The following is a 26,859-nucleotide window of genomic DNA, read 5'->3' as shown; positions in this document are numbered from 1 at the left end:
CGCCGGCGCCTAAGAATAGTCGCAGGTATCCAAGAATAGTCGCCAGCGTCCAAGAATAGTCTCCAAGAATATTCGCCGCCATCCAAGAATGGTCGCCGCTATCCAAAAATGAGACGCCGACAATTTTTTGATTGAAACTTACCAGAAGCTGCTGCATTGCTCACCCTAGGCTTATACTCGAGTCAATAAGCTTTCCCAGTTTTTGGAGGTAAAATTAGGTACCTCGGCTTATACTCGGGAAGGCTTATACTCGAGTATATACGTAAATGGCATTATTGATTGATTGATAATGGTAAATAAAGTTAAAAAAGTTTCCCATTATATCTAATCATATGAATGTTATTAAATAATATATACTAAGAACATTTACATTTATTTTACCACAATTCAAACTTTTGCAGCAAAACTTTCAAATTCAAATTCGAGTTTCAAAAACTGTCAATTTTCTGGACTTATGTGCAAATTTTTTTAAAAAAAGTCAATTAAACATTTGGCACGTAAACAATGGTGAGTTCATGCAGAAGTTAGTGGAAGTCCACATTTTAAGATATTTTTCAATTTGAGTTTTCAAGATGAATTTGAAATTTGACAGTTATGTTTTTCAGTAATTACTTTTTCAAATTTGTTCTTAAATAAGTGCACATTCAAGATTTTCAAGTTTTTTATTTTTTTGAATGAGAAATAACTCACACAATTCAAAATTCACATTGTTATAAATCTGCCTCTGCATTTAGCAGTGATTTAATTTATTCATATTCATATACATCCTTTCAAGAGAACAAATGATGCTAACCTTGTAAGTGCTATGTGGCAACAGTACATTCTCTTTCTTGCAGAAGGAGCAAAACCTGAAGCTGAGTGGGTCACAGCAAAAATATTCTTGCCCCCTGAGCCATCTCATGCAATAACAATTTCCCCTTGCTCTTGTTCTGAGAGCACACAAGACAAAATAAATGTTCTAACTTATAATAAATAAATAAATGTTCTTATAACAATTGTGCTAATGGGCACACACTCTCCCCCTGGGCCCTGTCATTAGCATTTCGCTGGTGCCGCTATCCATGTGGCAACTATCGGTGCCACCATCTTGGACGCAGCGATGAAGAGGAGCGGAGTGCCATTGGGCGCTCCTGACACCTTCTGAATGTATCGCTCTCCAGTCTCTCCAACCATATAGATAGAGGACCTGACCAGTAGGATGAAGCCAACTTAGAGTTGAAGGATCTGGATAAAATCATGATTTGGGCTCTCATGTATTTATATGGTCATTGAGCTCACTAGGAACTTCTTATTTATTGATATTCCACAAAATATTGATACTTTATTTCCTATGTACTCTATTGTTTATCTATAGAATTTAGCTCTTGAGTTTTGGAGTTCAGATAACCTTGTTTCCTATCTCAGATCAATTTAAAAGATCTGCTTGCAAAGCTTGAGAGTTTTGTTGAACTTATATTTCTTTCTTTCAAACTCCCTTGCCATGTTCTTCTGTTACTGGTATATGTACAGTTTTTCCTTCACGTGACTGATCTTTTGATCTTAATTTGCTCCTTTCACAATGTTAATATACACATGTCCAAATATCAGAGTAAACATTTCTCTCACGCCTTCAGATCAGTCTGAAATGATAAATCTTTATACATAAGAAAATCATCAACATTTCCAGTGAACCCTGCAATTTGTTGAACAAGATATTCTAGACATGCATGGTATATAATTAGATTTTTATGGTATCATTTCCAATATCCTTTGACTTTGGGACCAATTATTTTCTCCTTTGATTATTCTGTGTCAATGACTGTGTCTGTGACAATGACATAAAATAAGGATTCTTATGGGCTGCTACATTTGGGGAAGAAGTTACAGATAGGGGCAGCTTTATCAAAGGTCGAATTTCAAAGTGAAATATACTTCAAATTCGACCCTCGAATGGCTATACTTCGACTTCGAATATCGAAGTCGAAGTCTTTTTTACCGAATTTGACCGTTTTGCTGTCGAAGTAAAATCGTTTGATCGAACGATTAGTTAGAAAAATGCATTAGAAGGTCCCCATAGGCTAACATAGCACTTCGGCAGGTTTAATTTGGGGAACTATTAAAGTCGAAGTTTTTTTTAAAGAGACAGTACTTAGATTATCGAATATTCGAACTATTTTACTTCAAATTGAATTCAAAGTAAATTCGAAGTCATAGAATCCTATTCGATGGTGAAAGTATCCAAAAATTACTTTGAATTTCAAATTTTTTTGGAAATTTTTAAAAATTCCCTCTAATTCACTTCAACCCTTGATAAATCTGCCCCTTAATGTTTATAAAATAATTAAAATTTGTGTCTACGTATAAAAGTTAGAGTATACCTACAACATTTTCATTATATATATACTTTATTTATAATTATATATATATATATATATATATATATATATATATATATATATATATAGACAAATACAAGAGTCCTCTGCACTCAACCCATTATCAATATATTTAAGACAGAGACATTTTGTGCATACTGCTACTGAAAAATGCCTTACCCTTTAAACAAAACAGGGATTGTTTGTCCATATATTGCAATATATTTAAGCTGGCCAACTACGTCAAAGTCATCCCATATCTGGCCAGTCCTATGCTCAATTTTCATCTGATTCATTAAGAATTCTATGGTTTAATTATACATTTTATAAAAGGGACGAATACGTTTTACCTGCAACTTACTTGCTGCTTTCAAAGTAAAACTCCCAAACTTGGCTGCCCTTTTATTAGACACCAGTGGGATCACCTGACTATAGTTGGAGAGGGTGGGAGCTACAACATGGAGCTGGTCACTGCTCCTGTATAACTATAACAAACAAGGGAAAGTTGTGCTCACCACTAGTTTTTAAAATCATTAGGCGGGGGTGCAATGAGGCTGTGACCACAAAATACATACCAGATATGGGATGACTTTGACGTAGTTGGCCAGCTTAAATATATTGCAATATATGGACAAACAATCCCTGTTTTGTTTAAAGGGTAAGGCATTTTTCAGTAGCAGTATGCACAAAATGTCTCTGTCTTAAATATATTGATAATGGGTTGAGTGCAGAGGACTCTTGTATTTGTCTATATGTATTTTGTGGTCACAGCCTCATTGCACCCCCGCCTAATGATTTTAAAAACTAGTGGTGAGCACAACTTTCCCTTGTTTGTTTATATATATATATATATATATATATATATATTTGTATGAAATTATAAATAAAGTAATGAAACTACTTAAAGAGAATTATATGAAAAGAGAATGGTTAAAGTAAAACATAAAAACAATATAATAGTACATTTATAAATAGAGATATTCACATTAAATACTTTTTCTGCCTCTTGTAGTGATGAATAGCATCATATAAACCTTAGTCACTGTAGGTAGTGCTATGACACAGAGAGATTCAAGTCTGCACTGTGTAATATGAAATAGCTATCAGGCTACCGAGAGGCACCATGCTGACCACTGATACACTGTTAGAAGATTCTAAAACATCATCATTCGGCCAGAACACTGGGGTTCCTGATGTTTGATTTAAGCCAGAAAACAAGAATGACACTTTCATTAAAAGCCACTGACAATCCTGTTCTGCGGGTATTTTTCAGGAAACCATCGGGCTGAAAATTTTAGTTCATTAACAAGGATTTCAACAAAACTTTTGTTAACATCTAGAATAATTAGACCCAAGCTCTACACTTTTTTTATATACTGGGGTCCTGTCATCAATCAGATTGGAAACATGTTGGAAACACGTTCAGTGCATTTGATGCTTTTTCCACGTCTTTCCTTTAAAGTTAACATTGTAAATTGCTTCAGTGGGGGTTTTGTTTGCCTGCATTTCATTTGACAAAAGAGAGATCTGGAAAAGGCTAATCCCAATGGGCTTGTTTTTTTTTATCCTTCATGAAATAACTTGTAAGTCCCAGGAATAATGACTTGGCCTGTCCCATACTACTCCGATAATTACCTTCTCTCAGTTTTCCCTTATCTTTACAGGAATGACATGGCTTAGCACAACACAGTTGATTCCTTCTTTGACAAACACACCTGCTATTTGCACAACAGGTCTGATAAATAGTCACATATTGATTGGTTGGCCCTCTCTGTGGGAATGTGTGCAATTGGCAATTGCACCAGTCAGTGAGGCATGAGGCTTTACAACAGATTAATGAAGGTGTGAAGAAAAGAAATTAACATTAGTATTATTATTATTATTAATAACATGTATTTATATAGCGCCAACATATTGCATAGCACTGTGTATGTTAAATACTTAATTGCAGTGATTGTTACAAATTCAACAAACTAAAAAATAAAGTAGACTACTGCCCTAGGTCTGGATGTGCTCCAAAGTGGGGGTCCCCAACCTTTTTTTCCCATGAGTTGGAGAGCAACACAAGCATGAAATTAGTTCCAGGGGGATGCCAAATAAGGGCTGTCATTGGCTATTTGGTAGCTTCTATTTTGAATGGCAGTCTACAGGAGGTCCTGTTTGGCACTACACCTGGTTTTTATGCAGAAGTTGCTTCCAAACCAAGAATTCAAAAATAAGTACCTGCTTTAAGACCACTGGGAGCAGCATTCAAGGGGTTGGTGTGCAACATGTTGCTGATGAGCCGCTGATTAGAGACCACTGCTCTAAAGGCAGGTGGAAAATACAGTGCCCAATTGCGGAAAGTCATCAGCCCTCCTGCTGTTTGCACCCCAAGAATACAGAGCTCTTGAACATCAGCAGTGTGTTTATGGGGTGGCTGCAGCTCTGTGTGCTCCAAAACACAGTGCCAATCCAATCTATTGATCCCCATGACTGGCATTAGCATCTCAGTATCACAATGTGCTCAAGGCTGTACATCTCTACTGTATACAGTACATAGTAGCATTTTTATTAATATCCATACTGCACAACATTCTGAATCAATTCATTACTGTATGTCACTGAATCAGCATTTTAAGTACAAGGAGAAAACAAGACATTTCCATTAAGCAACAAAATGTGCTTAAAGAGCTCTGATGGAGAATTCATTAGAATAGTAAATGTTCATTGCAAGGTAAATTGCATTTAAAAGAAATTTGACTCAAGGGCCTTAATACAAACAAGCCCATGAAACCACCCTGAAGCAGGCATTTAATCTTAGTTGACACTGATAGCTTAGTGTTTTTGTCATAGTATCTGATCAGAGTCATGTACCTATCAGTTCGTAAATTATCATTAGAATGCAGCTTTTGCTAATCATTATTTCAAGCATAAAGTGGTTCCTTTACTGTAAGTAAATGCAAATCTTTCACATGATTTATGTATTGCCTTGGAATCATTTGAACAGGACCACAATGCCAACATATTATATTATGTGCAGATAAACTACTTCCATCAGAAGCCAATATCTATAGAATGTCAATATCAGATGGCTCTGCCACAAAAAGAGGGTGAGGATAACGTTGTGTCAAGTATCCCTAATTCACAGGACCTGTCTCTGGTTTTGACTTTGTTTTGATCTCTGTTTTGTAAGATAATTTCAATGCTGTTATGATCAGACTTTAGTTATTAATTTGCTTAATCATGATACTAATGAAAATGTCATTACTAAAATGGTCTTCCCTTAAGCTCATGCACTTCTTCTTCACCCACAAAAATATATGTCTGCAGGTAGGCTCCAACTCCCTAACTCCCTCCTCTCTCATTGAGGTTCAGTACTAAGAGGGAGAAATGGGAGTACAGTTATACAGGAATTCTTCATTCATTCTTCACATCTATATCTGAATTCAGCACAAAAGGAAAACTGGGCACCACTTAGGGGCCAATTCATTAACTTTGAGTGAAGGATTCAAAGTAAAAAAACTTCGAATTTCGAAGTGTTTTTTGGGCTACTTCGACCATCGAATGGGCTACTTCGACCTTCGACTACGACTTCGAATCGAGGGATTCAAACTAAAAATCTTTCGACTATTCGACCATTCGATAGTCGAAGTACTGTCTCTTTAAGAAAAAACTTCGACCCCCCTAGTTCGCCACCTAAAAGCTACCGAACCCAATGTTAGCCTATGGGGAAGGTCCCCATAGGCTCGGCTAAATTTTTTTGTTGAAGGATAATCCTTCGATCTTTGGATTAAAATCCTTTGAATCGTTCGATTCGAAGGATTTAATAGTTCGATGGAACGATTATTCCATCGATCGTTCCATCGCAGTTTTTTCCGCAAAATCCTTCGACTTCGATATTCGAAGTCGAAGGATTTTCATTCCCTGTCGAATATCGAGGGTTAATTAACCCTCGATATTCGACCCTTGATGCATCTGCCCCTTAAAGTGGACTACAATCTTGGACACAGAAGTAATGGTGAAATACCTGCAATACAGAATAAAAGCATGAATTATATGTCTAATGCAGGGCCATTTACTTGATGTCTAACTAATATATCATGGTGGAAAGGGAAAAAATGTTCTATGATGGAAGTGATGGTTCAGGTATGGGATTCTTTATCTAGAAATCCATTATCCAAAACGTTTTATGGAAAGGTCATCTCCCATAGACTCCATGTTATCCAAATAATTCATATTTTTAAAAATGTTTACTTTTTTCTCTGTGATAATAAAACAGAACTATGTACTTGATCCAAACTCTGTAATTAATCCTTACTGCAAGCAAAACCAGCCTACTGGGTCTAGTTAATGTTGAAATGATTTTCTAGTACACTAAACCCCAGGGGGTATATTTATCAAAGAGTGAAGTTAATAGAGTGAAGTTAATAGTGAAGTTCTGCCACTAGAGTGAAATTCCGCCACTTCCCATTCATTTCTATGGGGTTTTTAAAGGCATATTTATCAAAGGGTGAAATTTCACTTTCACCCATTGATAAATACGCCTTTCAAAATCCCATAGAAATGAATGGAGAGCTGCGGAATTTCACTCTAGTGGCGGAACTTCACTCTTTGATAAATTTACCCCCAGGTCTCAAGCATTCTGGATAACAGGTCCCATACCTGCACTTGTACTTGATCCAAACTATGATAAATGAATTTGTATTGTTGCCTATTGGGTTTATTTAATGTTTAAATGAGTTTCTAGTCGACTTGAGGTATAAAGATCAAAATAATGGAAAAACCCATTATCCAGAAAACCCCAGGTCCCAAGCATTCTGGATAACAGGTCCCATAGCTGTAGTAGTCCTTTCAGATAACTCTATCACAAAAATAATTTGAAACTTACTTTGATTAAACTTACTTTTGACCCTGTTATACAGATAGAACAAACACTTGGCTTAGCTCATTTACAATATCCAGCCTCGTCATTCCATTTAAATAGACCCTTTGCAATCAATTGCATGTATGTTGTTGTACCATGTTGTGCTATGGTAGTCTGTGTTATATCAAAACAAATATCAATCTGCAATTAATTTACCCCCCCATCCCTTTTAAAATAAAGGGCCTCTTTAAATAAAGGGTTTCCAACTCTAGTGGGTGTGTTTCAATAAGAACACCAGTGCTCCAACATCTGTCATGTTTTAGTAGACTTCATTGCTCAGTGCATGTACCAGACACAATAAACATTCACTACCCTGCCTGCTGCAGAGACCTATGTCCCAACATCTACCAGTTAAATACTGACTGATTTACTTCTGCAAGAGCAGGAGTTGTGAAAGTTGTGAATCCATGGGAGATAAACCTTTTAGAATGTTTTCCTGTTCATGTGCATCAAAACAGAATACTATATTTAGAATAAAGCCAACCTGAAAACATAATTTTAAGGGAAAAAAATGACAAAGGTCAAAAAGGAAAATATTGGGAAAAAAAGAAAACCGCTGTCTTTTTTGCAAAGGTTATTCTATTCAAGTGTGTAATTCAATCCTCCCAAAAATAATTTTAAAAATGCTCAATATGCCTCCTCCCATACTAATGCCTTTTCCGTTGAGAGACAAAACAAATGCTTTTATTTTACTTTGACTAATATTTGCCAGAGCTCAGGCAACGCATACTGCTTTTTTATTTTTAGATCTTTAGACAAACAGCAGTCACAGATGTGGAACTTTCTAATTCTAATGATATTGCAGAAAGAGGTTTATTGTGTGTTGATTTCAAATATTACATCAATTATATTCTGGTTAAAACTGAAATCATCAACAGCAGGTACTTTAATGTGAATGAAGTGTAAAACAAATGTAGGGGAATGAAGGTTTGTTATGGCAGTCCCCTAAAGTTTTAAATAGAAGTGTGCTTCTAATTTACAGTTGGGAAAATCTGTTCCTTTAACCCATATCTTGGATAAAAGTATTTTCTTGGTAGTTCAGTAATTGGCCAGATGTCAGTGTTCTAGTCTTTGAAAGGAAAAGCCAACGCATGGTCTGCCTCTTTGGATCCCACATGTTTGAGAAGATGGATGGTGTTTCGAGCCTGGGCTCTAGAAGGATTCTGTGTGTGCCACCAGCAGAGTAGGGACTCAGGTGTACAGACTTGGGGTAACTGTTTACCTGCCTAGGTTCCCCTTGAAGGACCTTTACTTGGCATTGGACTCTTCCAAGTTAACTCAATCTACACCTTGATTATTGACTCCTTAAACGGTAAATGCTTCTGGACATTTTGTATGTAAATAAATGCTAAATAACTGTAGCTATGTGACTGCCCTGTAAATAATTGTTCTACATTCCTGTGAATAAAGAGTCATCAACTGGTTTAAGAACCACTGGCTCACAGTTGATCTATTCAACCTGAAAGCTAAAGTTCTGCAACTCCCTTCCTCCATTAAGTTCTTGACGGCCCATCCCAGAGGTAAAGTTGCATACACTTCTGCCTTTAACAGTGAATATTAGATGTGGCTAGCGAATTAAAGCTCCTTATTTGCTATTTACCAATCTGATTGTAACTCTACTGTGGTCACTGTCCCTTTAAATAGCAATTAACCTTTGCAATCCAGGGGCCCTGAATCCCTTTTGAGTATGAAAAGTACTGGGAACTGGGATTTACAGCGCAGTGCCTCCACCAAGTGGACACTAAGAAGCATATATCAGGAAGGTTCCTCTCTCCCTTTGGAACTTAGCAGCCGCTCCCATGTGGCAGGTGAATGTGCAAGACACTGGGCCCCATGCTTGTATCCTTTCCAATATCCTCCCTTGGGTGGCTCACTCACCGGGGTGCTCTCAGAGGCAGTCACACTGGAGAGTACAGGCAGCTCTGCAGCAGGGTCAATCTCCACAGTGGCACCTTTCCTGAGTCTCTAGCAGCTTGGGCTTGGCAGGGAACAGGATGGACTCTCTCTGTACTTCCATAGATGCAGAATTCTCAACCAAAACTGAACAGCATGACTGTCTGAACCCCTGGAAAGTCCCACCCAGACTGGTTTTGGCTGGATGCTGCAGCAGGGGCACTTTTTTAACCTCTCTCTCACAGCCCCTTGCAATTGGCTCCAAACTCAGGCTCTTCCTGCATCCTCATCTTTTTCCCAGATGGCCTTTGGGGCTTCAAGCCACCTGTTACCGGGCTCAGTGGGGGGAAACAGGAGGAAAGCGCGTCTGATTCCCTACATGATCTCTGATGAAGCTGATTTTGTACAATGCACATAGCATACCATTCACACCATCCGGTATTGATGTATATTGTATTGTGTATTGTGATGTATGTATCTATGTATATAATTCATGTGATTTAGTTGTATAATCACATTTACTTTACAGTGCTACACAATGTGTTGGCGCTATATAAATACATGATAATAATAAATAAAATAATAATAATTCTTTAAAGGGAGAAATTAGTGTTACCGTGTATTTCTGTACATGCTTATAAAATAATACACCTCCAAGCACTAAAACAGATGAGTAATGTTCATGAAACATTTTGTTAAGTTACCCTTAGTGCCTTCTTGTGTTCGCAGAGATTTTGGAATCTATAGGAGCTTAGGAAAGGTATAAATAATTTATTTTTAACACTTTCATTTTTGAACCTTCTTGCACTTGTCTTTAATCACAACACATACATAAACACAAGTTCACTCTCTGGCACTATTAACTTTACTGGCATGCATACATAGTCAAAATGTGCAGGGAACCAACATGTTCTTATCTAAATCTGAACTGGCAGGATTCTCTGGTCTGTTCCCGATGCTGGTTTAATTCATTCCACCTATTGGCCAGACAGAGGCTGGATGTGGTTGCTAGTTCTGTTAATGGGAGTTACTAGTGCATTTATCGGGCACTGGTGGATATAATGATTTTTGAGTTCATTCTGCATATTAAATATTTTCTGCCTGTCTACCTTTTCTTTCATTTGTATTATTATTACATGCTGATTGGAATGCTTATATATCAGCAGTTTAGCTGTAATACCCATGTATTTTCTTTTATTTTTTAGAGACCGATGGCAAAATCTGGCTACAGAACAATAATATCCCTTTTTGCCCAATTGCAGATCTGCATGATACATTGTCACACTAAACTAGGGCAAGTACTATGCTCTGTGCTCTTGAGTAGTACTGCCTTGCTCTGTCCCTCAACAACTAATGGGTATTACATAGTGATGGGTAAATTCAACAATTCCAAAATGCATTGACGTTTATCGGCGTCAAAATTTTATTTGAATCGCGAAAAATTGCACAAAATTTTTTGAAGTGCAACAATTTTTGTCCCATTATGGGCATCGTTTTCTCAGCGATACTCAGTGAAATATTTCGTTCATTTCTCCACAGGTTTTTTATACTTCAAATAAACTCACAAATGAAAGAAACTCAAATGTTTCCTAATTTAAAAATCCAATATAAAAAAACACAATTTAATACAATTTACAAGCTCAAATAAAAACTAGACAATCTTGAATTTAAAAAATGACTCCCATTGACTTCTGCCAAAGTTTTACATTCAAGTTTTTTTTGTGTTTAACAAAAACCAAACATTTGAGTTTTTGAAATATAACTTTAATTTGTGAGTTTGTGTACAAAATTGTGGCAAAAATTCTAATTTGAACATCACCCCCTAAATGTGTCTTATTATAAGGGGTGCCACAGGGAGAAACACTGATGCTCACCACTGTATATGCACACATCATACTTTACCCACTATATAGTTTTAAAAAATATTTTGTAAGTGATAAAAGATTTATGAAAGACATTGCACAGGAACATGTTATATAAAGGGGAGTTACTGTGGAGGGGGGAGATTTTAGAAACTTGGGATCTCTAATACCCATTTATTGCAGTCCCACCTTTACCAGCTAAGTGCTGACTTAGTAGCCTGTTGTTTAGACATTATTCCACAGTAGGTACCAAAGTTTACATATACTGTATGGGCTTAAATATGAAGTAATTGCATTTTTTTTAAATTTAGAAAAACATAATTTTCTCAGCATATTTGACACCCAATAAATATCATTCTCTGGCATTTATTTTTTTACTTCAATTCACTCAAGTTTTAATGGAAAAGCAACTGAAGAATTCTCAAGGATTGATAGAAACAAACAACCCTTTGGTTTGAATGGATCTCAGCAGATTTGAGCTTCCAGACATTTTAGTTGATAAAAACACCAGCATGAAGATTTTTTAAAAATTGGAATATTAACCCCTGGGATGCAGGAGAAACCTATTATGCAAAGCACTGAAATATGAAGAATTTTTAAATTTTTCCAAAATTAATTGCTATTGCTAATTTACCAAAACCATTCTCAAAATTCTCTAACCCATGGCAATCAGCTGGCTGTCATAATGAAAAACTTGGCACATAGCAAATAGTCTTTACTTGTGTAGGTATTGTTTGCAAATACACTAGTATGTTTTATCTGTATATATCACACAGTTTATCTCCTGGGCTGCACAAAACTACAACGTGAAAGTGATTTATTTCTTGCCATCACCACTGAAGCTGTGCACTGTGCATTAAGTATGCTAATGGTATTGCTGCCGAATCTTGGTCTGAGTGACCCATTGGCAATTGGATTGATTATGTTTTTGGCAAAAAAAGAGGACTAGATGCCACAAAATTTGGTTTAAAGATAAAAAAATATCAAATCAAACTGTTTAGTATGGTAATGCTGATACATAAAAGTAAAGATTTTGCTTAAAATTTTCGTAGTGGATTCCAGGTAGATTATTGATCTTTCTGGAGTATTCAGAGACAAAAATATGAAATATAATTTTCTGCTGTATTACTGAGACAAACATGTTATCTTTACAGGTATTTCATGAACATCTCCTGGGGTGCAAAGGACTTCTCTTTTAATGAAGATGGCTACCTCATTAATCCAGCTCTTGTAGTGATTGCACTCAACAAAGAGAGGAGCTGGGAAGTGGTAAGTGCTTAATCAGTAGATTCTAAACATCAGAAAACATAATTCATGGTCATTTCATAGGCAGAAAAATGTATAGACGCATGTCAATGGTTCCGAATTTAAGCAGAAATAGAATTGGTAGGGTGTTAAGCAAAGCAGGATATGATGGATGATATGATATGATGGAACTTGCATAAAGAACATAGAGTTTTAGATATTGCCCCAAGGGTGGTAGGATCAGATGGGACATCACTATTCCGAAAAGTATCTCTTGGCTTGTCTAAAAGGGTCAGAACATCATCAGAGGTGCTGATGTAATTTGAGAAAGGCATAAATGCCCCAGGATATCAATAAAGTGGTGCATGCTTGATAAAGGGCTGGAATAGCCCGAAACGTCGCTCTGCTAATGGCATGAATAAATAACCTTTGATTCACATATCGGAGTGCTGCTGGAGTTATTGCTTTTCAATAAAGTGGTGCATGTTTACTACTATTGGAGATAAACATTGGAGATACATATCTGGAGAGATTTCTGGAGATGTTACCCATAGCAACCAATCAAATCTTTGCTTTTGTTTTCTAACTTATAGATGGCTGTTTAAATCTAATTGCTGATTGGTTGCCAGAAATCTCTCCAGATATTTATCTATGATATTTATCAATGTTAGTAAACAAGTCCAGCTTCTGTGATGGTTTGAGACTCTCAATGGGTTTTTTGGCCTTTTTCTTCCAAGGCTGTTTGTTTTGACCCTATTTTAAGTAAAATACACCATATTCAGGTATGAGATTCATTATCCAGAAAGCCATTATCCAGAAAGCCTTAATTTTAGCCAAATAATCCAGATTTTTAAAAATGATTTCCTTTAACCCTGTAATAATAAAACAGTAGCTTGTACTTGATCCAAACTAAGATATAATTAATCCTTATTGGAAGCAAAACCAGCCTATTGGGTTTATTTAAGGTTTACACAATTTTCTAGTAGACTTAAGGTATGAAGATCCAAATTAGGAAAATATCCATTATCCAGAAAAACCCAGGCCCCGAGCATTCTGGATAAAAGGTCCCATACCTGTACCATCATTTTAGCAGACACTGCAGCTATTCCAGCTTTCTCTGTTCCTTTTATTGTGTTTGTAATTGTTACAGTTTTAGAGTATGGGTTCTACAGCATTTCTTTCTATAACGTATATTTAATAGTCCTGGCAAAGTGTTTTTCAGTATGTTTTCAGAACAGTATGTTATCAAGCAATACTCTAATTAAAGCCAGCACTCATATTTCACATACTGCATTAAGTAACGGATTACCCAACATTTGTTAGCACCCAACAGGATTTGAAAAATAAGTCATTGTTATACCAGTTTGAAAAAATAAGTAAATGAAATATATCCCTGCTAAACCAGTGGAAAAAATAAAAACAGACTTATTTGGAGAGAAACAACCTAAGCTAAATAAATACAGAGAACAATACACACCAGGAATTGAAGAATGAGCATCTAGGCCAATATTATTATAATCACAGGTTATACATCAAAAGCGTAGCAAAACCAAGAGAGAAGCAGACTTTATATTTATTTTTGTTTATTTATTTATATTTTTTCCATATTTTTATCAGGCAATTGCAAAAATCTTTCATTGTATCTGGAATAATCATGTACTCCATTTATTTGGTAGTCATAGCTGAACCATGTCAAAAATGTTCTGCCAGCTTTTAATTATATATTTTTTTTGCTACTTTTAATATTATATCTATCTTTAGTCAATTTTGACTTCCTTTTTCTTACATTTATACATTTTTTCCAAGTTGTGTCTCTCTCCTGCTTCCCTCCATTTCTCACTTCCTTTTCTAATGCCCTAATGGGATAAAGACCTCTGTATAGGAAGAGAAGCCCAAACAGGGATTGAACAGGAGAGTCTACTGAGAGAAAAGTCTTTAGGGAAGTAGAATTACAATGAATAAATCTATATACCAAGAAGGGGAGTTATATGAGAACCAGCATCAACTACTACTACTATCTATCCTGGTAGACAGGACCGCTATCAGAAATTAAAGGGCCCCATATGACAAAATTTCCTGGGCCCCCAGGCCGCACCCACCGCAAGCCCCACCTACAAGTCTGCCCTCCCCACCCCACAGGTCCGCCCCCCACCACACAGTAAAAAAAACAAAAAAAATATTGGTGGCTAGGGTTCCCAAATGTTAATTAAAAATAAAAAGATATTGGTGGTCAGAGCCCCCCATAAAAAACATTTGTGTCCAGGGCCCCCCTATTAAAAAATAGGACCCCACATGATAGAAAAAATTTGGTGGCCAGGGCCCCCCCCCACATTATAAGAAAATTGGTGGCCAGGGCCCCTTAAACGTCCATGCCTTCCCGAAGTCAGCAGCTCTCACAAAGATGGCGGGCCCAGCTAATCAAGTAAGTGTGGCGTGGCCGGGCCCCCCTTACCCTCAGGGCCCCCTACAACTCTCCCCCCTGTCCCCCCCTGATGGCGGCCCTGCTGGTAGATACCTGATAGATACAAAACATATATAATTCCTATAGCATTCCAAACTCACAAGGGTTAATTTAAGAGATGAAGTGCTATAGCACCTGGGGCAAACTCTGTGCCTTGTAGTGCAGAGGAACCCTGCTCCATACCAGAGGGGCATGGAGTTGCACGTAAACAAAGAAGGTGATTCCATTGGGTATCAGACTTACCGGCTAAATTAGCTGATAGAGCCCATGTGCTGAGTAAATTCAATAAAACATATCAGTGATTTATAAACTGGAAACACTGTACAGCTAAAGCAAGTCTTAATAAAGAAAAAAAATGCTGCATGGTACAGGAATTGCAAGAAGCAAATCGGTAACACAGGCAATGACCTGGGCAGGCAGCAAACAAGCAAAGGCCAAGTAAAAGGCTGAGTCAAAACTGAGGAGTCAGAATATGGGGGAACATGGACAGGGTAGGTATGGACGTACCGGATTCCAAAAGGCAAGGACTTCCGAATACAGAATATAAGAATTCAGTATCTCAGGAACCGGAAACACAGAAACTGGAGGCTTGGTCACAGCAAAAGAGTCTAATGAAACAGTGGATAACAGAGAGGTCGGATTAAATAGGCCTGTAATTGGCCTGTAACTGCACCTAATGCAACTCGAGCTGACAGCAGGCACAAGCAGAGGGAAAGAAATAAAGTGGTTGTTCCAATTTTAAATGAACTTTTAGTATGATGTAGAGAGTGATATTCTGAGAAAATTTGTAATTGGTTTTAATATTTTATTACTTGTAGTGATAGGCAAATTTATTCGCCAGGCATGGATTTGCGGCGAATTTCCGCATTTCGCCACCTGCAAATTTTTGTTTGAAACTGCTGCAAAAATTTGCAGCCGGAAAAATTTACTGCGACAAAAAAGTTGCGTGTGTAAAAATTGAATTGACTTGTTAAAATTATTTTGACGCCCATTGACTTTAATGCATTTGGACAAAAAAGTCACGCATGTAAAATTTGTCGAGTGCATAAAAATTATGCAACGCGTTTTTCTGTGAAGCGAAACAGGAAAGAGTTCAAATAACCCTTCCAACCATGTACTGATTATAATAAGAGACTGAAACATGAATAGGAGAGGGACTAAATAGAAAGATGAGTAGTGATAGGCTAATAAAATCACCAGACACAAAATAATTAGTGAAACTGCGGCGACTATTCGCAGGCGAAAAGTCTGACATGTCAAAAAAAATGGCGCTTGTCAACTCAAAATTGTCATGCGCATAAAAATTTTGACCGTCAAAATTATTCGGGCGCTCATTGACTTTAATGCATTTGGACCAAAAAGTTGCTCTTATAAAAATTGTCACTCACGTCAACTTTGACGCTTGTCAAAATAATTTTGACGCCCATTGACTTCAATAATTTTTCACCATTTCGCACAGATGCACCCATAACTGAAGATGACCAATAAAAACCAGCAAAAACAATACATTTGTAGCCTTATTTACAGCATTTACAGGCAGTTTTATAACTACCAATATTCACACCAGGCATCTACTAAGCAGCAAAGTGACCACTCTATATATTAGAATGATGATGCAATCAAAATCACAGTACCCCCAATAAGCTTAATATATTAAATATTTGTTTGTTCAAAATGATGGACTTTTTCAGTCTGGTAAAAAGGCATTTAAGCAAAGTTTTGACGTTATCCAAGTAAAGTATAATACTTCCAGCGCTGGATTTGCTAGTAAGACGCCCCTAGGCTGGGTGCCTCCGATGCCCCTACCCCTGAGTGTGCACACACTACCACTGGGGCACGCACGCTACTACTATCGTGAGCGTGCCCCCTGCCGCTAGCTCACTTTGAAACTCACCACTCGCTACCCACTGTAACTTCGGTCCAGGTTTCCTGTAGGAACCCGGAAATATAGATGAGGCTGGGCGACATGCCGCCCCTACAAATATGTCGCCCTAGGCCCAGGCCTTTGTGGTCTTGCCACAAATCTGGGCCTGAATACTTCATCATGCAAAAAGCTCCAAAAAAAAAAAAGCTCCAAAAACTTTAGTTTAGGTGGACTGGAACCCTGACTTGAATATACAAATGCAGGGGACTGATAAATGTATCCCCATTTAGTTTGCATTCCCCAAAGATTGTGTCCATAGGGGACCTTGGTCTAAGGGAAGGAGTAATGCTCTATTTCCTGGGTTACAGTATGACTCTTAGCTATCCAAGGCTAGGCCGCTTGGTGGCATTGTGCTATAATTTAAATGCCTGAGGCATATGAGCTCAGGAGGGAGTTCTGTAGAGGCTGTTGCCTGACCCTCTTCTAAGTGGATTTGGGAAATGGAGGCATCATTAGTCAGGACTAGTAAGGAATAACTAGACCCTGTAATAGTATCTCTAGGAGAGAAAGCCAGTTTAGGGCTACCTATTTTGAGCATCTTTGGCACTACAGAGGAGTCATTGAAGGGATTAGAGCCCAAGGGCATTGTTGCCTAGTCAGGGAACCAGAGACAGGGCAATATGGATTTAGATAGACCCCCCCCCTGGGTTTCCCATAGGAAGTGTCCCCAAAAGAAAAAGGAGAAAGAACTACTGATGTTCAATTATTGTGCATTGCATAGATTTACTGTTGTGCAACACCCTATCGCCACACCGATGTGAGGGCTCATGCCCTGGGAACTAAGGTCTCATCTAAAGCACATTATTGGGGTAGAGCTCATAGTTAGAGCAACCGTGCCCTCAGTTTACTATAGGCTTACACAGGTACAGGATCCATTATCTGTAAACCAGTTATCCAGAAAGTTCTGAATTACGGAAAGACCATCTCCCATAGACTCTAGTGATGGGCGAATTTGCGCCGTTTCGCTTCGCCGGAAAATTTGGCGAATCGAGCGAATTTGCCGCGAATTTGCCGCGAATTTGCGCCTGGCGAATAAATTCGCCCATCACTAATAGACTCCATTATAATGAAATAATTCACATTTTTAAAAATGATTTCCTTTTTTGCTGTAATAATAAAACAGTACTTGAACTAAGACCTAATGAATCCTTATTGGAAGCAAAACCAGCCTATTGGACGTATTTAATGTTTACATCAGTTTTATCAAGCAAAGTATGGAGATCCAAATTATGGAAAGATCCCTTATCCTGAAAACCCCAGGTTCCAAGGATTCTGGATTACCATTCCTGTACTTGGAACTGTAGTATGATTCAACTGACTGCTAACATGAGCATGCCTGCTAACAGCTCCCATTTAACAACGATTCAGATACAGCATCCCCCTTAATATGTTTTACTATACAATTATAGAAAATAATCCCTACCTATATATAGCCTATCGTTTCCTTCTAACCTCTATGGCATGTATTTTGCTTTATTCTAAACAGCTCCCAACTAACAGCAGGACATATTAATTTACTAATGTATTTATTTATTACAGTGTGCCGTTATTAACAAGTTGCATTGACTCATGGCGCACCATTAACACTCCAAGGGAAATTCTCCTCCTGAGGATTCCCTGGGATACTAATCATTTTAAATATATCCTCTCTTTCTTTGAGATGATTTGTTTGTACAATTTAATCTGCAGCGCTACTTATGTGTTTGAATATTTCATGCACACCTCTCCTGCAAAAAAGACACCTCATTAAATGTGAGCAGCGCACTGAAATTTTCATGATGTTTTTCATTCCTTCACTTCTATCATACCCATTATGACTTAGCTCTTTTTATTCCATCTGAGCGGATGAAGAGGTATTTTATTGGTCCAGAAAGCTTTCAAGTTTTATCGGAACTGTACTACTAAAAGTTGTTTCATGAACCACTTCGGTCAACACAGCTCCATTATTAGCAATAGGGATGTAGCGAACGGCGGAAAAAATGTTCGCGAACATATTCGCGAACTTGCGACAAAACATGCGAATAGTTCGCGAACGTCGCGAACCCCATAGACTTCAATGGGAAGGCGAATTTTAAAAGCTAGAAAAGACATTTCTGGCCAGAAAAATGATTTTAAAGTTGTTTAAAGGGTGCAACGACCTGGACAGTGGCATGCCAGAGGGGGATCAAGGGCAAAAATGTATCTGAAAAATCCATTGTTGACACAGCGCTGCGTTTTGTGCTGTAAAGGGCAGAAATCACACTACGTCACTCAGGTGATGTTTCTGGACACGGAATGTGAAAAAGCTCACACAGCTAGGTGGCACTTGGTTAAAGACTGGGCAAATAATGCCTGCAAGGTCAACGTATACACTACAGCCGTTGGATACGGAATATATTATTGCTGCTTGAAAAACGTCACTCGGGTGGTGTTTCTGGAGACGGTATTATTATTGATATTTAGACAGCTAGGTGGCAGTTGTTTGAAGAACAGATGCAGATGAGAGATCAGCAGCAGGACAGCTGCCCACAGCAGCTACATACAGAGCACTGCAGTAGAAGGTAGATTACTAGCCAGCAAAGCTACCTAACCTAAAATGTCCCTCAAATCCCTGCAGAGTTCTGTCCCTACAATACAGAGCAGTATCAAGTAGATTACTAGCCAGCAAAGTTACTATCAACTGTCCCTCAAATCACTAACAGCTCTCTCCCTACACTAGCTCTTCCAAGCACACACAGGCAGAATGAAAAAACGCTGCAGGGCTTCAGTTTATATATGGAAGGGGAGTGGTCCAGGGGGTGTGGGGGTGGTCCAGGAGGGAGAGCTTCCTGATTGGCTGCCATGTATCTGCTGGTCTGGGGTGAGAGGGCAAAAATAAGCGCCAGCTAAGGCGAACCCAAATTGGCGAACGTCGCGCGACGTTCGCGAACATTCGCCGAACGCGAATAGTCGATGTTCGCGCGAATTAGTTCGCGGGCGAACAGTCCGCGACATCCCTAATTAGCAATGAAGACATTTTGTAGTAACGCAACGAATTAGACATTTGTATTACGGATCAGTTGCTACAGCTTAAATCAACGGGACAATTTTCCAGGGTCAGTAAATCTACCTCTACAGATATTTGCCAGTTTAAAGGAGAACTAAATCTTAACTAAAGAAGTACAGTAGACTATAAAGCCCAAGGCAACCATAGCCCTTAAGCAGTAAAGATCTGTGTCTCCAAAGATGCTCCAGTAGCTCCTCACAGGGCCAGAACTAGGGGCTGACAGAAGAGGTATGTGCCTAGGGCTCAAAGGTGAATGGCACATTCCTCTTCTGTCTCCTTCCCTTAGCTCAGACCCTTGCGTCCTCCACCACTTGCAGCTCCTCTTGTCTCTTTGGGTGTTCCTGCACTCTTGTCTCTTTTCCGCATGCTCTTCCATGCACTCTTCCATGCACTCTTCCATGCACACACATACACTTATGCTCTGGCTCTTGAGTTCACCACAGTTGGCAACTACTCAAGAATCCCTGGTGTGCTGTCAGTTCCACGCATGCGCATGCACTTCGCACGCACGTTTGAGGAGGGGGTCGATGTAGCCAGCTGGGTTGCTTTGGGCGCCCGTCCGGCTTGGCCTGGCACTGGCTCCTCAACTTCTTTTCTGCTGATTCACTGCACATGCTCTGTGCTGCTGTCACTTACTGAGCTTAGGGACCCACTCACAATATACAGTACACATAGAATAGAAATGTCACAATATAAGGCTGATTAGTAATTAATAAAGATAATTACTACATGGCAGCACAGAAACCAGTGCAATTAGCATCAAATTTAATAATCAGCCCTGTAGCATCAGCTTATATTACAGACCAACTTCATCTTCTGCTGGATAATTAGTGACGAGCCCTAAGCTTAGCTTCTCAACAGCCAATCAGAGCCCACTGAGCATGTGAGTGTCACAGACACTTTCCAAGATGGTGACCCCCTGTGACAAGTTTGAAGTCCTGGATCATTGCTGCTATTGACAAGCTGAAACTTTAGGCAGGTGCAATAAGTTCACTATATAAAATATGGCATTTTTAGCCCTATTCATTTTTAGGGTTTATTACCTGCTACAACTAAATATAGTCTTTCTACAACACCGCTGCCAACTGCTGTGACAAAACTGCCAGATATTTTATAATTATTTACTGCCATGACCCCAAGCTTGAGTCTTCAACAACAAAAGTCTGTAGATTTGTTTTATAAGCCTTTCTTGGTATTTGACATCTTTTGGATGTCCCTGAAATTACAGTCACATTATGAATGTGGAAATATATTTGTTTTATAAGCCTTTCTTGGTATTTGACATCTTTTGGATGTCCCTGAAATTACAGTCACATTATGAATGTGGAAATATATCTCTTTTGATGGTTGAGACTAAGGTTCCATAAACCTTAATGAAGCCATATTAATTTGTCTGAAATTGCAAACACTTGCATACATGGATTATCATAAATTCGAACCTCCCCCTATAGACACACTATAAATAAATATATATATATATATATATATATATATATATATATATATATATATATATATATATAAATATATATATATATATATATATATATATATATTTAAATATGTTTGCTCATAACTTTGCTCATTTTATCTCTGCTGTAAGGGCATTCCTCATATTCAATACTCTTAATTCAATACTCTTACTATTCATTTAATACTACATGTATTTGTTTTCTGGAAACCTGTTAGCAAGAAAGCTCCAAATTACAGGTTTGTGATTAAAGGTTGTCTCCCATAGACTCCATTTTATCCCAATAATACAGATTTTAAAAATGATTTTCTTTTTCTCTGTAATAAACAGTAGCTCTTACTTGATCCAAACTAATATATAATTAATCCTTATTGTAGGCAAAACCAGTTTAATGTTTACTTGATTTTCTAGTAGACTTAAGGTATGATCCGAATTATGGAAATTATGGAAACATCCATTATCCGGAAAACACCAGGTCCCGAGCATTTTGGATAATAGGTCCCATATGCATAGCTAATAGTTTAAGGGGGTTATATACTAAACTCCGAATGGAAAAAACTCGAAATTTGTGTTTTGTTAGTATAAAATCTGAATTTTTCAGAATTTATTATACCCCGAGGATGGAAAAAGTCAGAATCTGAAAATCCAGCATCTCAGACCTGCCAAGGTTGCATATAAATCAATGGGAGAAAATATTGAGATACATTCAGACTTTGATAAATAACCCCCTTAGTGTACCCTTGTCCCCACCCCAGGTAGACCCCCCCCAGGCTAACTACCCCCTGGGGAAATGCCCCATACTCCATACTTACCCCATTGCACAGATTCTTCCTGCCGAGTTCCATGCATCTATCTTCTGAATCCTCTGTAAGCTGACTGGGAGATCGGTATTTCTGTGCATGTGTGTAATTACACGGAAATTGCAGATCTCCCAGTCAGCTAACAGAGGACACGAAAGATGGATGAGTGGAACTCCGCTGGAAGAATCTGCGCAGAGGGGTAAGTATGGAGTATGGGGCATTTCCCCGGGGGGGGGTGGGGGGGGTGGTAGTTAGCCTGTGGGGAAGAGGGAGGGGGTCTATGTGGGGTGGGGGGTACAGGGGTATTTTTGCAAAGGGGTTTCCTTCTCCTTTAACAATCTTCATGAGATGTTTGGCTGTACTGTAGAAACAGGCACAGCTCCAATGATTAAGGTCATGGGATGCCTTTGTGTTGGTTCAGCTCCCTCTTCACTGTGGGTGCAGTGAACAATGATATGTCTTGGATAGTTTAGGTTGAGTCCCAGCCCATGGCAGTCATTATGATTAACCATTCTGCATTTAGTCCAACTGAGGAGCTAGCACAGGAATTCAGAGAGATAACTCAACCTGAACATATTTACTTTCCCCCTACAGGGCAAGTGGTGAGGATCTCCATAATGTTGCAATTATCAAAAGTTTGGTAGGAGTCAAACTTCAAACTCACTAAATTGCCAAAGACTATTATACCTAGTTAATGTTATCTGAACAACAAGCTGTGCAGATTGTAATAAGAGCCCATGGTTCAACAACAGTTGCATGGACACAGGGTGGGCATCACAGTTTTACAAGGTTTTTTTAGTGATAACCCAAGTCATCACAGTGTATTCCAGGCAAGGTCAGGCTTAACTGATATTAAATAAGGCACATTAACTATGTGACAAAATTCTTGCATCACTTAATTTGTTATTAATTACAGCCAATCTAAGAAAGCCCATTAATTTAGCGCACTGTGTGCTGTTATTTTGAGCTACACAAGTTCTTTGTAGTCATCTTAGCATGGTGAGAAGGGCTTTAGAAACAGAATAAAGGAGGTGAGAAACCCTGTTTTCTACTGGCACACGATAAATGAATGTACTATAAAAAAAAGGAGAAAACTGAGGAAAAGGCCTTAAAAGAATTAAATAGCGATATAAATAGAAATGAAAACTATTTTTATGTCATTCACATTGTGTTTTTCCAATCCTTATTTTATTGTTGGTGATCTGTCACGGTTGCGCAACATGATGATTTCACCCTCAAAGTTCATCTGAGATGCACTAGGCCATTCTGCATAAAAAAAACGGAGGAATATTTAGTAGTATCTGATATCATATACATACCATCTGCATTTTAGGTTTTATTAGTGTTTAGGTTAATTTTTCTCCCAGTGAACACCCTCCCTGCCTGCTTTTGATAGTAAGCTTGTGAGCTTCAATTAGAACCAACTATGGGCATGTTCTAAATCCCCAGTTTATCCAATTCTTGCATTCTTAATTATTTAACCGTACAATTACACATACAGCAGATTACAGTATATATAGGGTGTCTCGCTGTGAACTCCTACAGGCCTTTTTCAGAGTATACTAAAGGTCATAGGTCTGCTGTGCCATACATACAATATTCAGCTGTATCCTTATATATGTAAATACAATTTTTTTATCTGAATTATATATCAAAATTAATCATTTGCCATAATGTTTATCAGTTTATCAACACATTAAAGAGGCAATCTAAAATTCCATTACTTAATGAAAGACTCTGCTTATAATCTAGGTTGGAATCTGGGAGCATGGGGAGCTACGGATGAAATACCCCGTGTGGTCCCGTTACGGGAAGTTCCTGCAACCTGTGGATGATGACCAGCATCTTACTGTCGCTACCCTAGAGGAACGTCCCTTTGTTATTGTTGAAGGTGTGGACCCAGCAACAGGCACCTGCATCCGGGATTCTGTACCCTGCCGCAAACAACTTAACAGAACTGACAAGTACAGTATACGACTGATATATTTTAAATACCTTCAAAATTTATTTTTGATTTCATTATGACTATGCGTAAAAAAATATTTTAGGGTACATGTATGTCTGTCAGTACAGTGAGCATAGAGCAATTTTGTTTTTTTCCCACAATGCAGTGTTTTCCCCCCTAGAATTCAGGCATCATTGCGATTGAAAAGGGCCGATGCTCGTGATTCAATTGCATTGCACCTACTTCAATTGCATCTGATTGATCAAAGTGAATGCAAATGCCTGTGCACAGGCATAGTTGCGCTGAATATTTTCAAGTAAGTCTGTCTGGTGTGATTTCTAGGGGCAAATTCATCAAGGGTCGAATATCGAGGGTAAATTAACCCTCGATATTCGACTGGGGAATGAAAATCCTTCGACTTCGAATATCGAAGTTGAAGGATTTTGTGCAAAACTCGATCGAACGATTAAATCCTTTGAATCGAACGATTCGAAGGATTTTAATCCAATGATCGAAGGATTATCCTTCGACCAAAAAAAGTTAGCCAAGCCAATGGGGACCTTCCCCATAGGCTAACATTGAGTTCGGTTCCTTTTAGGTGGCGAACTAGGGGGTCGAAGTTTTTTCTTAAAGAGACAGTACTTCGGCTATCGAATGGTCGAATAGTCGAACGATTTTTAGTTTGAATCAAAGTCGTAGTCGAAGGTCGAAGTAGCCCATTCGATGGTCGAAGTAGACAAAAAAACACTTCGAAATTCAAAGCATTTTTTCTTCTATTCCTTCACTCAAACTTAATGAATGGGCCCCTTAATTTTTATTAGCACCATTTTTACTATTGGGCATATGAGAACTCAGTTGCCTTATTGTTTTTGTTCAACTGAACTAAAACCATTGGAGTGAATCCTGGAGCTATCATCTGTCTGGAAGTAGAGTTAGCTCCAGGGTCAATAGGTGCAGCAGTGCTCATTTCTGAATGGAAGGCAGGAAGAGCCAGGGTCAGACTGAGGGGCCCGGTGCCCACTGTTGTTGCTTTCCCAGGGCCCCCCACCGGCCTCCCATGCTGAGCCGGCGCGCTGATGAGCTGCTCCGCATGTGTGAGCATGCATGCAAAGTTTTTGCCACGACCACCCAACAAAGGGAAGTCGAGGCACAAAGAAGTTTCTGGGTGTGGATCTGGGCCGGCCCTGGGAAGAACTGAGAAGGAAGTGCAAGGAGCCCATTTTGATATAAGCGTGTTATGCGCAAGTGACTGCAGGGTAATTGCAGGTAATGCAACTGCACTCGCACATGTACATGATCCCTCTTGTGTTTGCTTATTTGAAAAAGGTCTACTATTACAGGTATGGGATCCATTATATGGAAATCCATTATCCAGAAAGCTCCAAATTACAGCCATTTTAAGATAATAATTCAGAATTTGCTTTTTTTCTGTAATAATAACCTTATACTTAATGGTAACTTAACTGCATGAATCCATATTGGTGTCCAAACAATCAGATTGGGTTTATTTAGGGGCAGATTTATTAAGGTTCACGTTGTGTTTTCCACAAAAAATTCGAGGTTTTTGAGGTTATTTTTTTGTCAAAAAATCAATTTTTCAGGTAAAAAAAAACTTTTTTTTTTATTATACCACGACCCTGGAAATAGCTTGAATCCGAAAATACATCATCTAAAACTTGTCAAGATCATGTAGAACTCAATAGCAGAGATCCCTTGAAACATTTCAAGATGTAGCCTTCATAATGTAGAATAGCCTAAATAATGTTCCATTTTTTTCCTGAGGGTTTAGCCTGAAAACTTGATCAATTTGAGTTTTCGGGTTGTTAACCCCAAACTCGCTGATTCAAGCTTTTTTTCCATTCAAGTTTTTTCTTAAATTAGAAACCATTTTGAGTTGTGAGTTCATTTGAGGTCTAAAAAACTCTAAAATTCAACCCCCTGATATTTAAATGATTTTTAGCAGACTTAAGGTATGGTGATCCAAATTATGGAAAGATCCCTTATCTGTAAAACCCCAGTTTCCCCATGGGTCCTAAGAATCCTAACAAGAAGTTATTCAACAACTGATTGCCAACCTCTACTAAGTATATTGCATACATTGCCTTTTGTTATTTTACACTTGCACTGGAATAATATAATTAGTTTAATACTATATAGAGTATTTCAGTATAACCATTAGCTGTTTATAAGAGAAAGTTAGATGGATCAATAAAAGAAGCATGATGTACCAGGGCTTGGGAATAAAAAATAGGTTCCCAGATACTGTAGGTATTAATACATTCAAACTAACATTATGGGGGTTGTTTATCAAGGTCCGAATTTATCTCTACAAACTCCGATCTAAGCTGCTTGGGTTTTTAACGCTTATTTATGATTACATTTTCCCAAAATTAACTTTGCGGGAAAAGCTCAGATTTTCAAAATTTTTTAGTGAATTTTCCCCCGAAAACATAGGGAAATTGCCCGAAACCCCCCGACACGACCAAAAATCAATGGGACTGTTCCCATTGACTTTTATGCAACCTCGACAGGTTTGAGATGCCGTATTTTTATACTCGTGCTTTTTAGCCCTCAGGGTTTAATAAATTCCGAAAAATTTGTGATTTTTTTAAAAGCCTATTATAACACAAAAAAATCACACATTTTTGGGATTTTGGGGAATTTCGGGTATTCGGAGCTTTGTAAATAACCCCCTAACTGTAGTTTGCATTGCATGTTTTGAGATACAGTTCAATATATGCTTCTCCCTTAGTAGGTTGTATTGGAACAGCTCACCCCTTTAAATAATGATGGTTACTCCAATTATAGTGCCTATAGTTTTACCCTATACACACAATGAGGGTTTGATAAGTTAACTGAAATGCATTATGCCCTGTAATTGTGTTTCATTCTTGTGGAATATTCTCTTGCCTTTCTTTTTGTAAAGAACAAGATTAATATACCTATATTATTCAGGAGAGGTTAGGGAATAAC

At 38.2% G+C, this 26,859-nt stretch overlaps 1 protein-coding gene across 1 annotated transcript in view; it reads left to right on the top strand.

Annotated features, from left to right (window-relative positions):
* grin2d.L (glutamate receptor, ionotropic, N-methyl D-aspartate 2D L homeolog) overlaps positions 1-26,859 on the top strand; it is a 136,707-nt gene that overhangs the window by 22,492 nt on the left and 87,356 nt on the right. The window contains exons 3-4 of the mRNA XM_041569081.1: positions 12,170-12,284; positions 23,694-23,905. Of these exons, the coding sequence (XP_041425015.1) occupies positions 12,170-12,284; positions 23,694-23,905 (327 nt within the window). The remainder of the gene's footprint in view (positions 1-12,169; positions 12,285-23,693; positions 23,906-26,859) is intronic.

The sequence above is a fragment of the Xenopus laevis genome, chromosome 7L (genome assembly GCF_017654675.1).
Source record: "Xenopus laevis strain J_2021 chromosome 7L, Xenopus_laevis_v10.1, whole genome shotgun sequence".
In the NCBI taxonomy this organism is placed as follows: domain Eukaryota; kingdom Metazoa; phylum Chordata; class Amphibia; order Anura; family Pipidae; genus Xenopus; species Xenopus laevis.
This window is presented reverse-complemented; position numbering and strand designations above follow the sequence as displayed.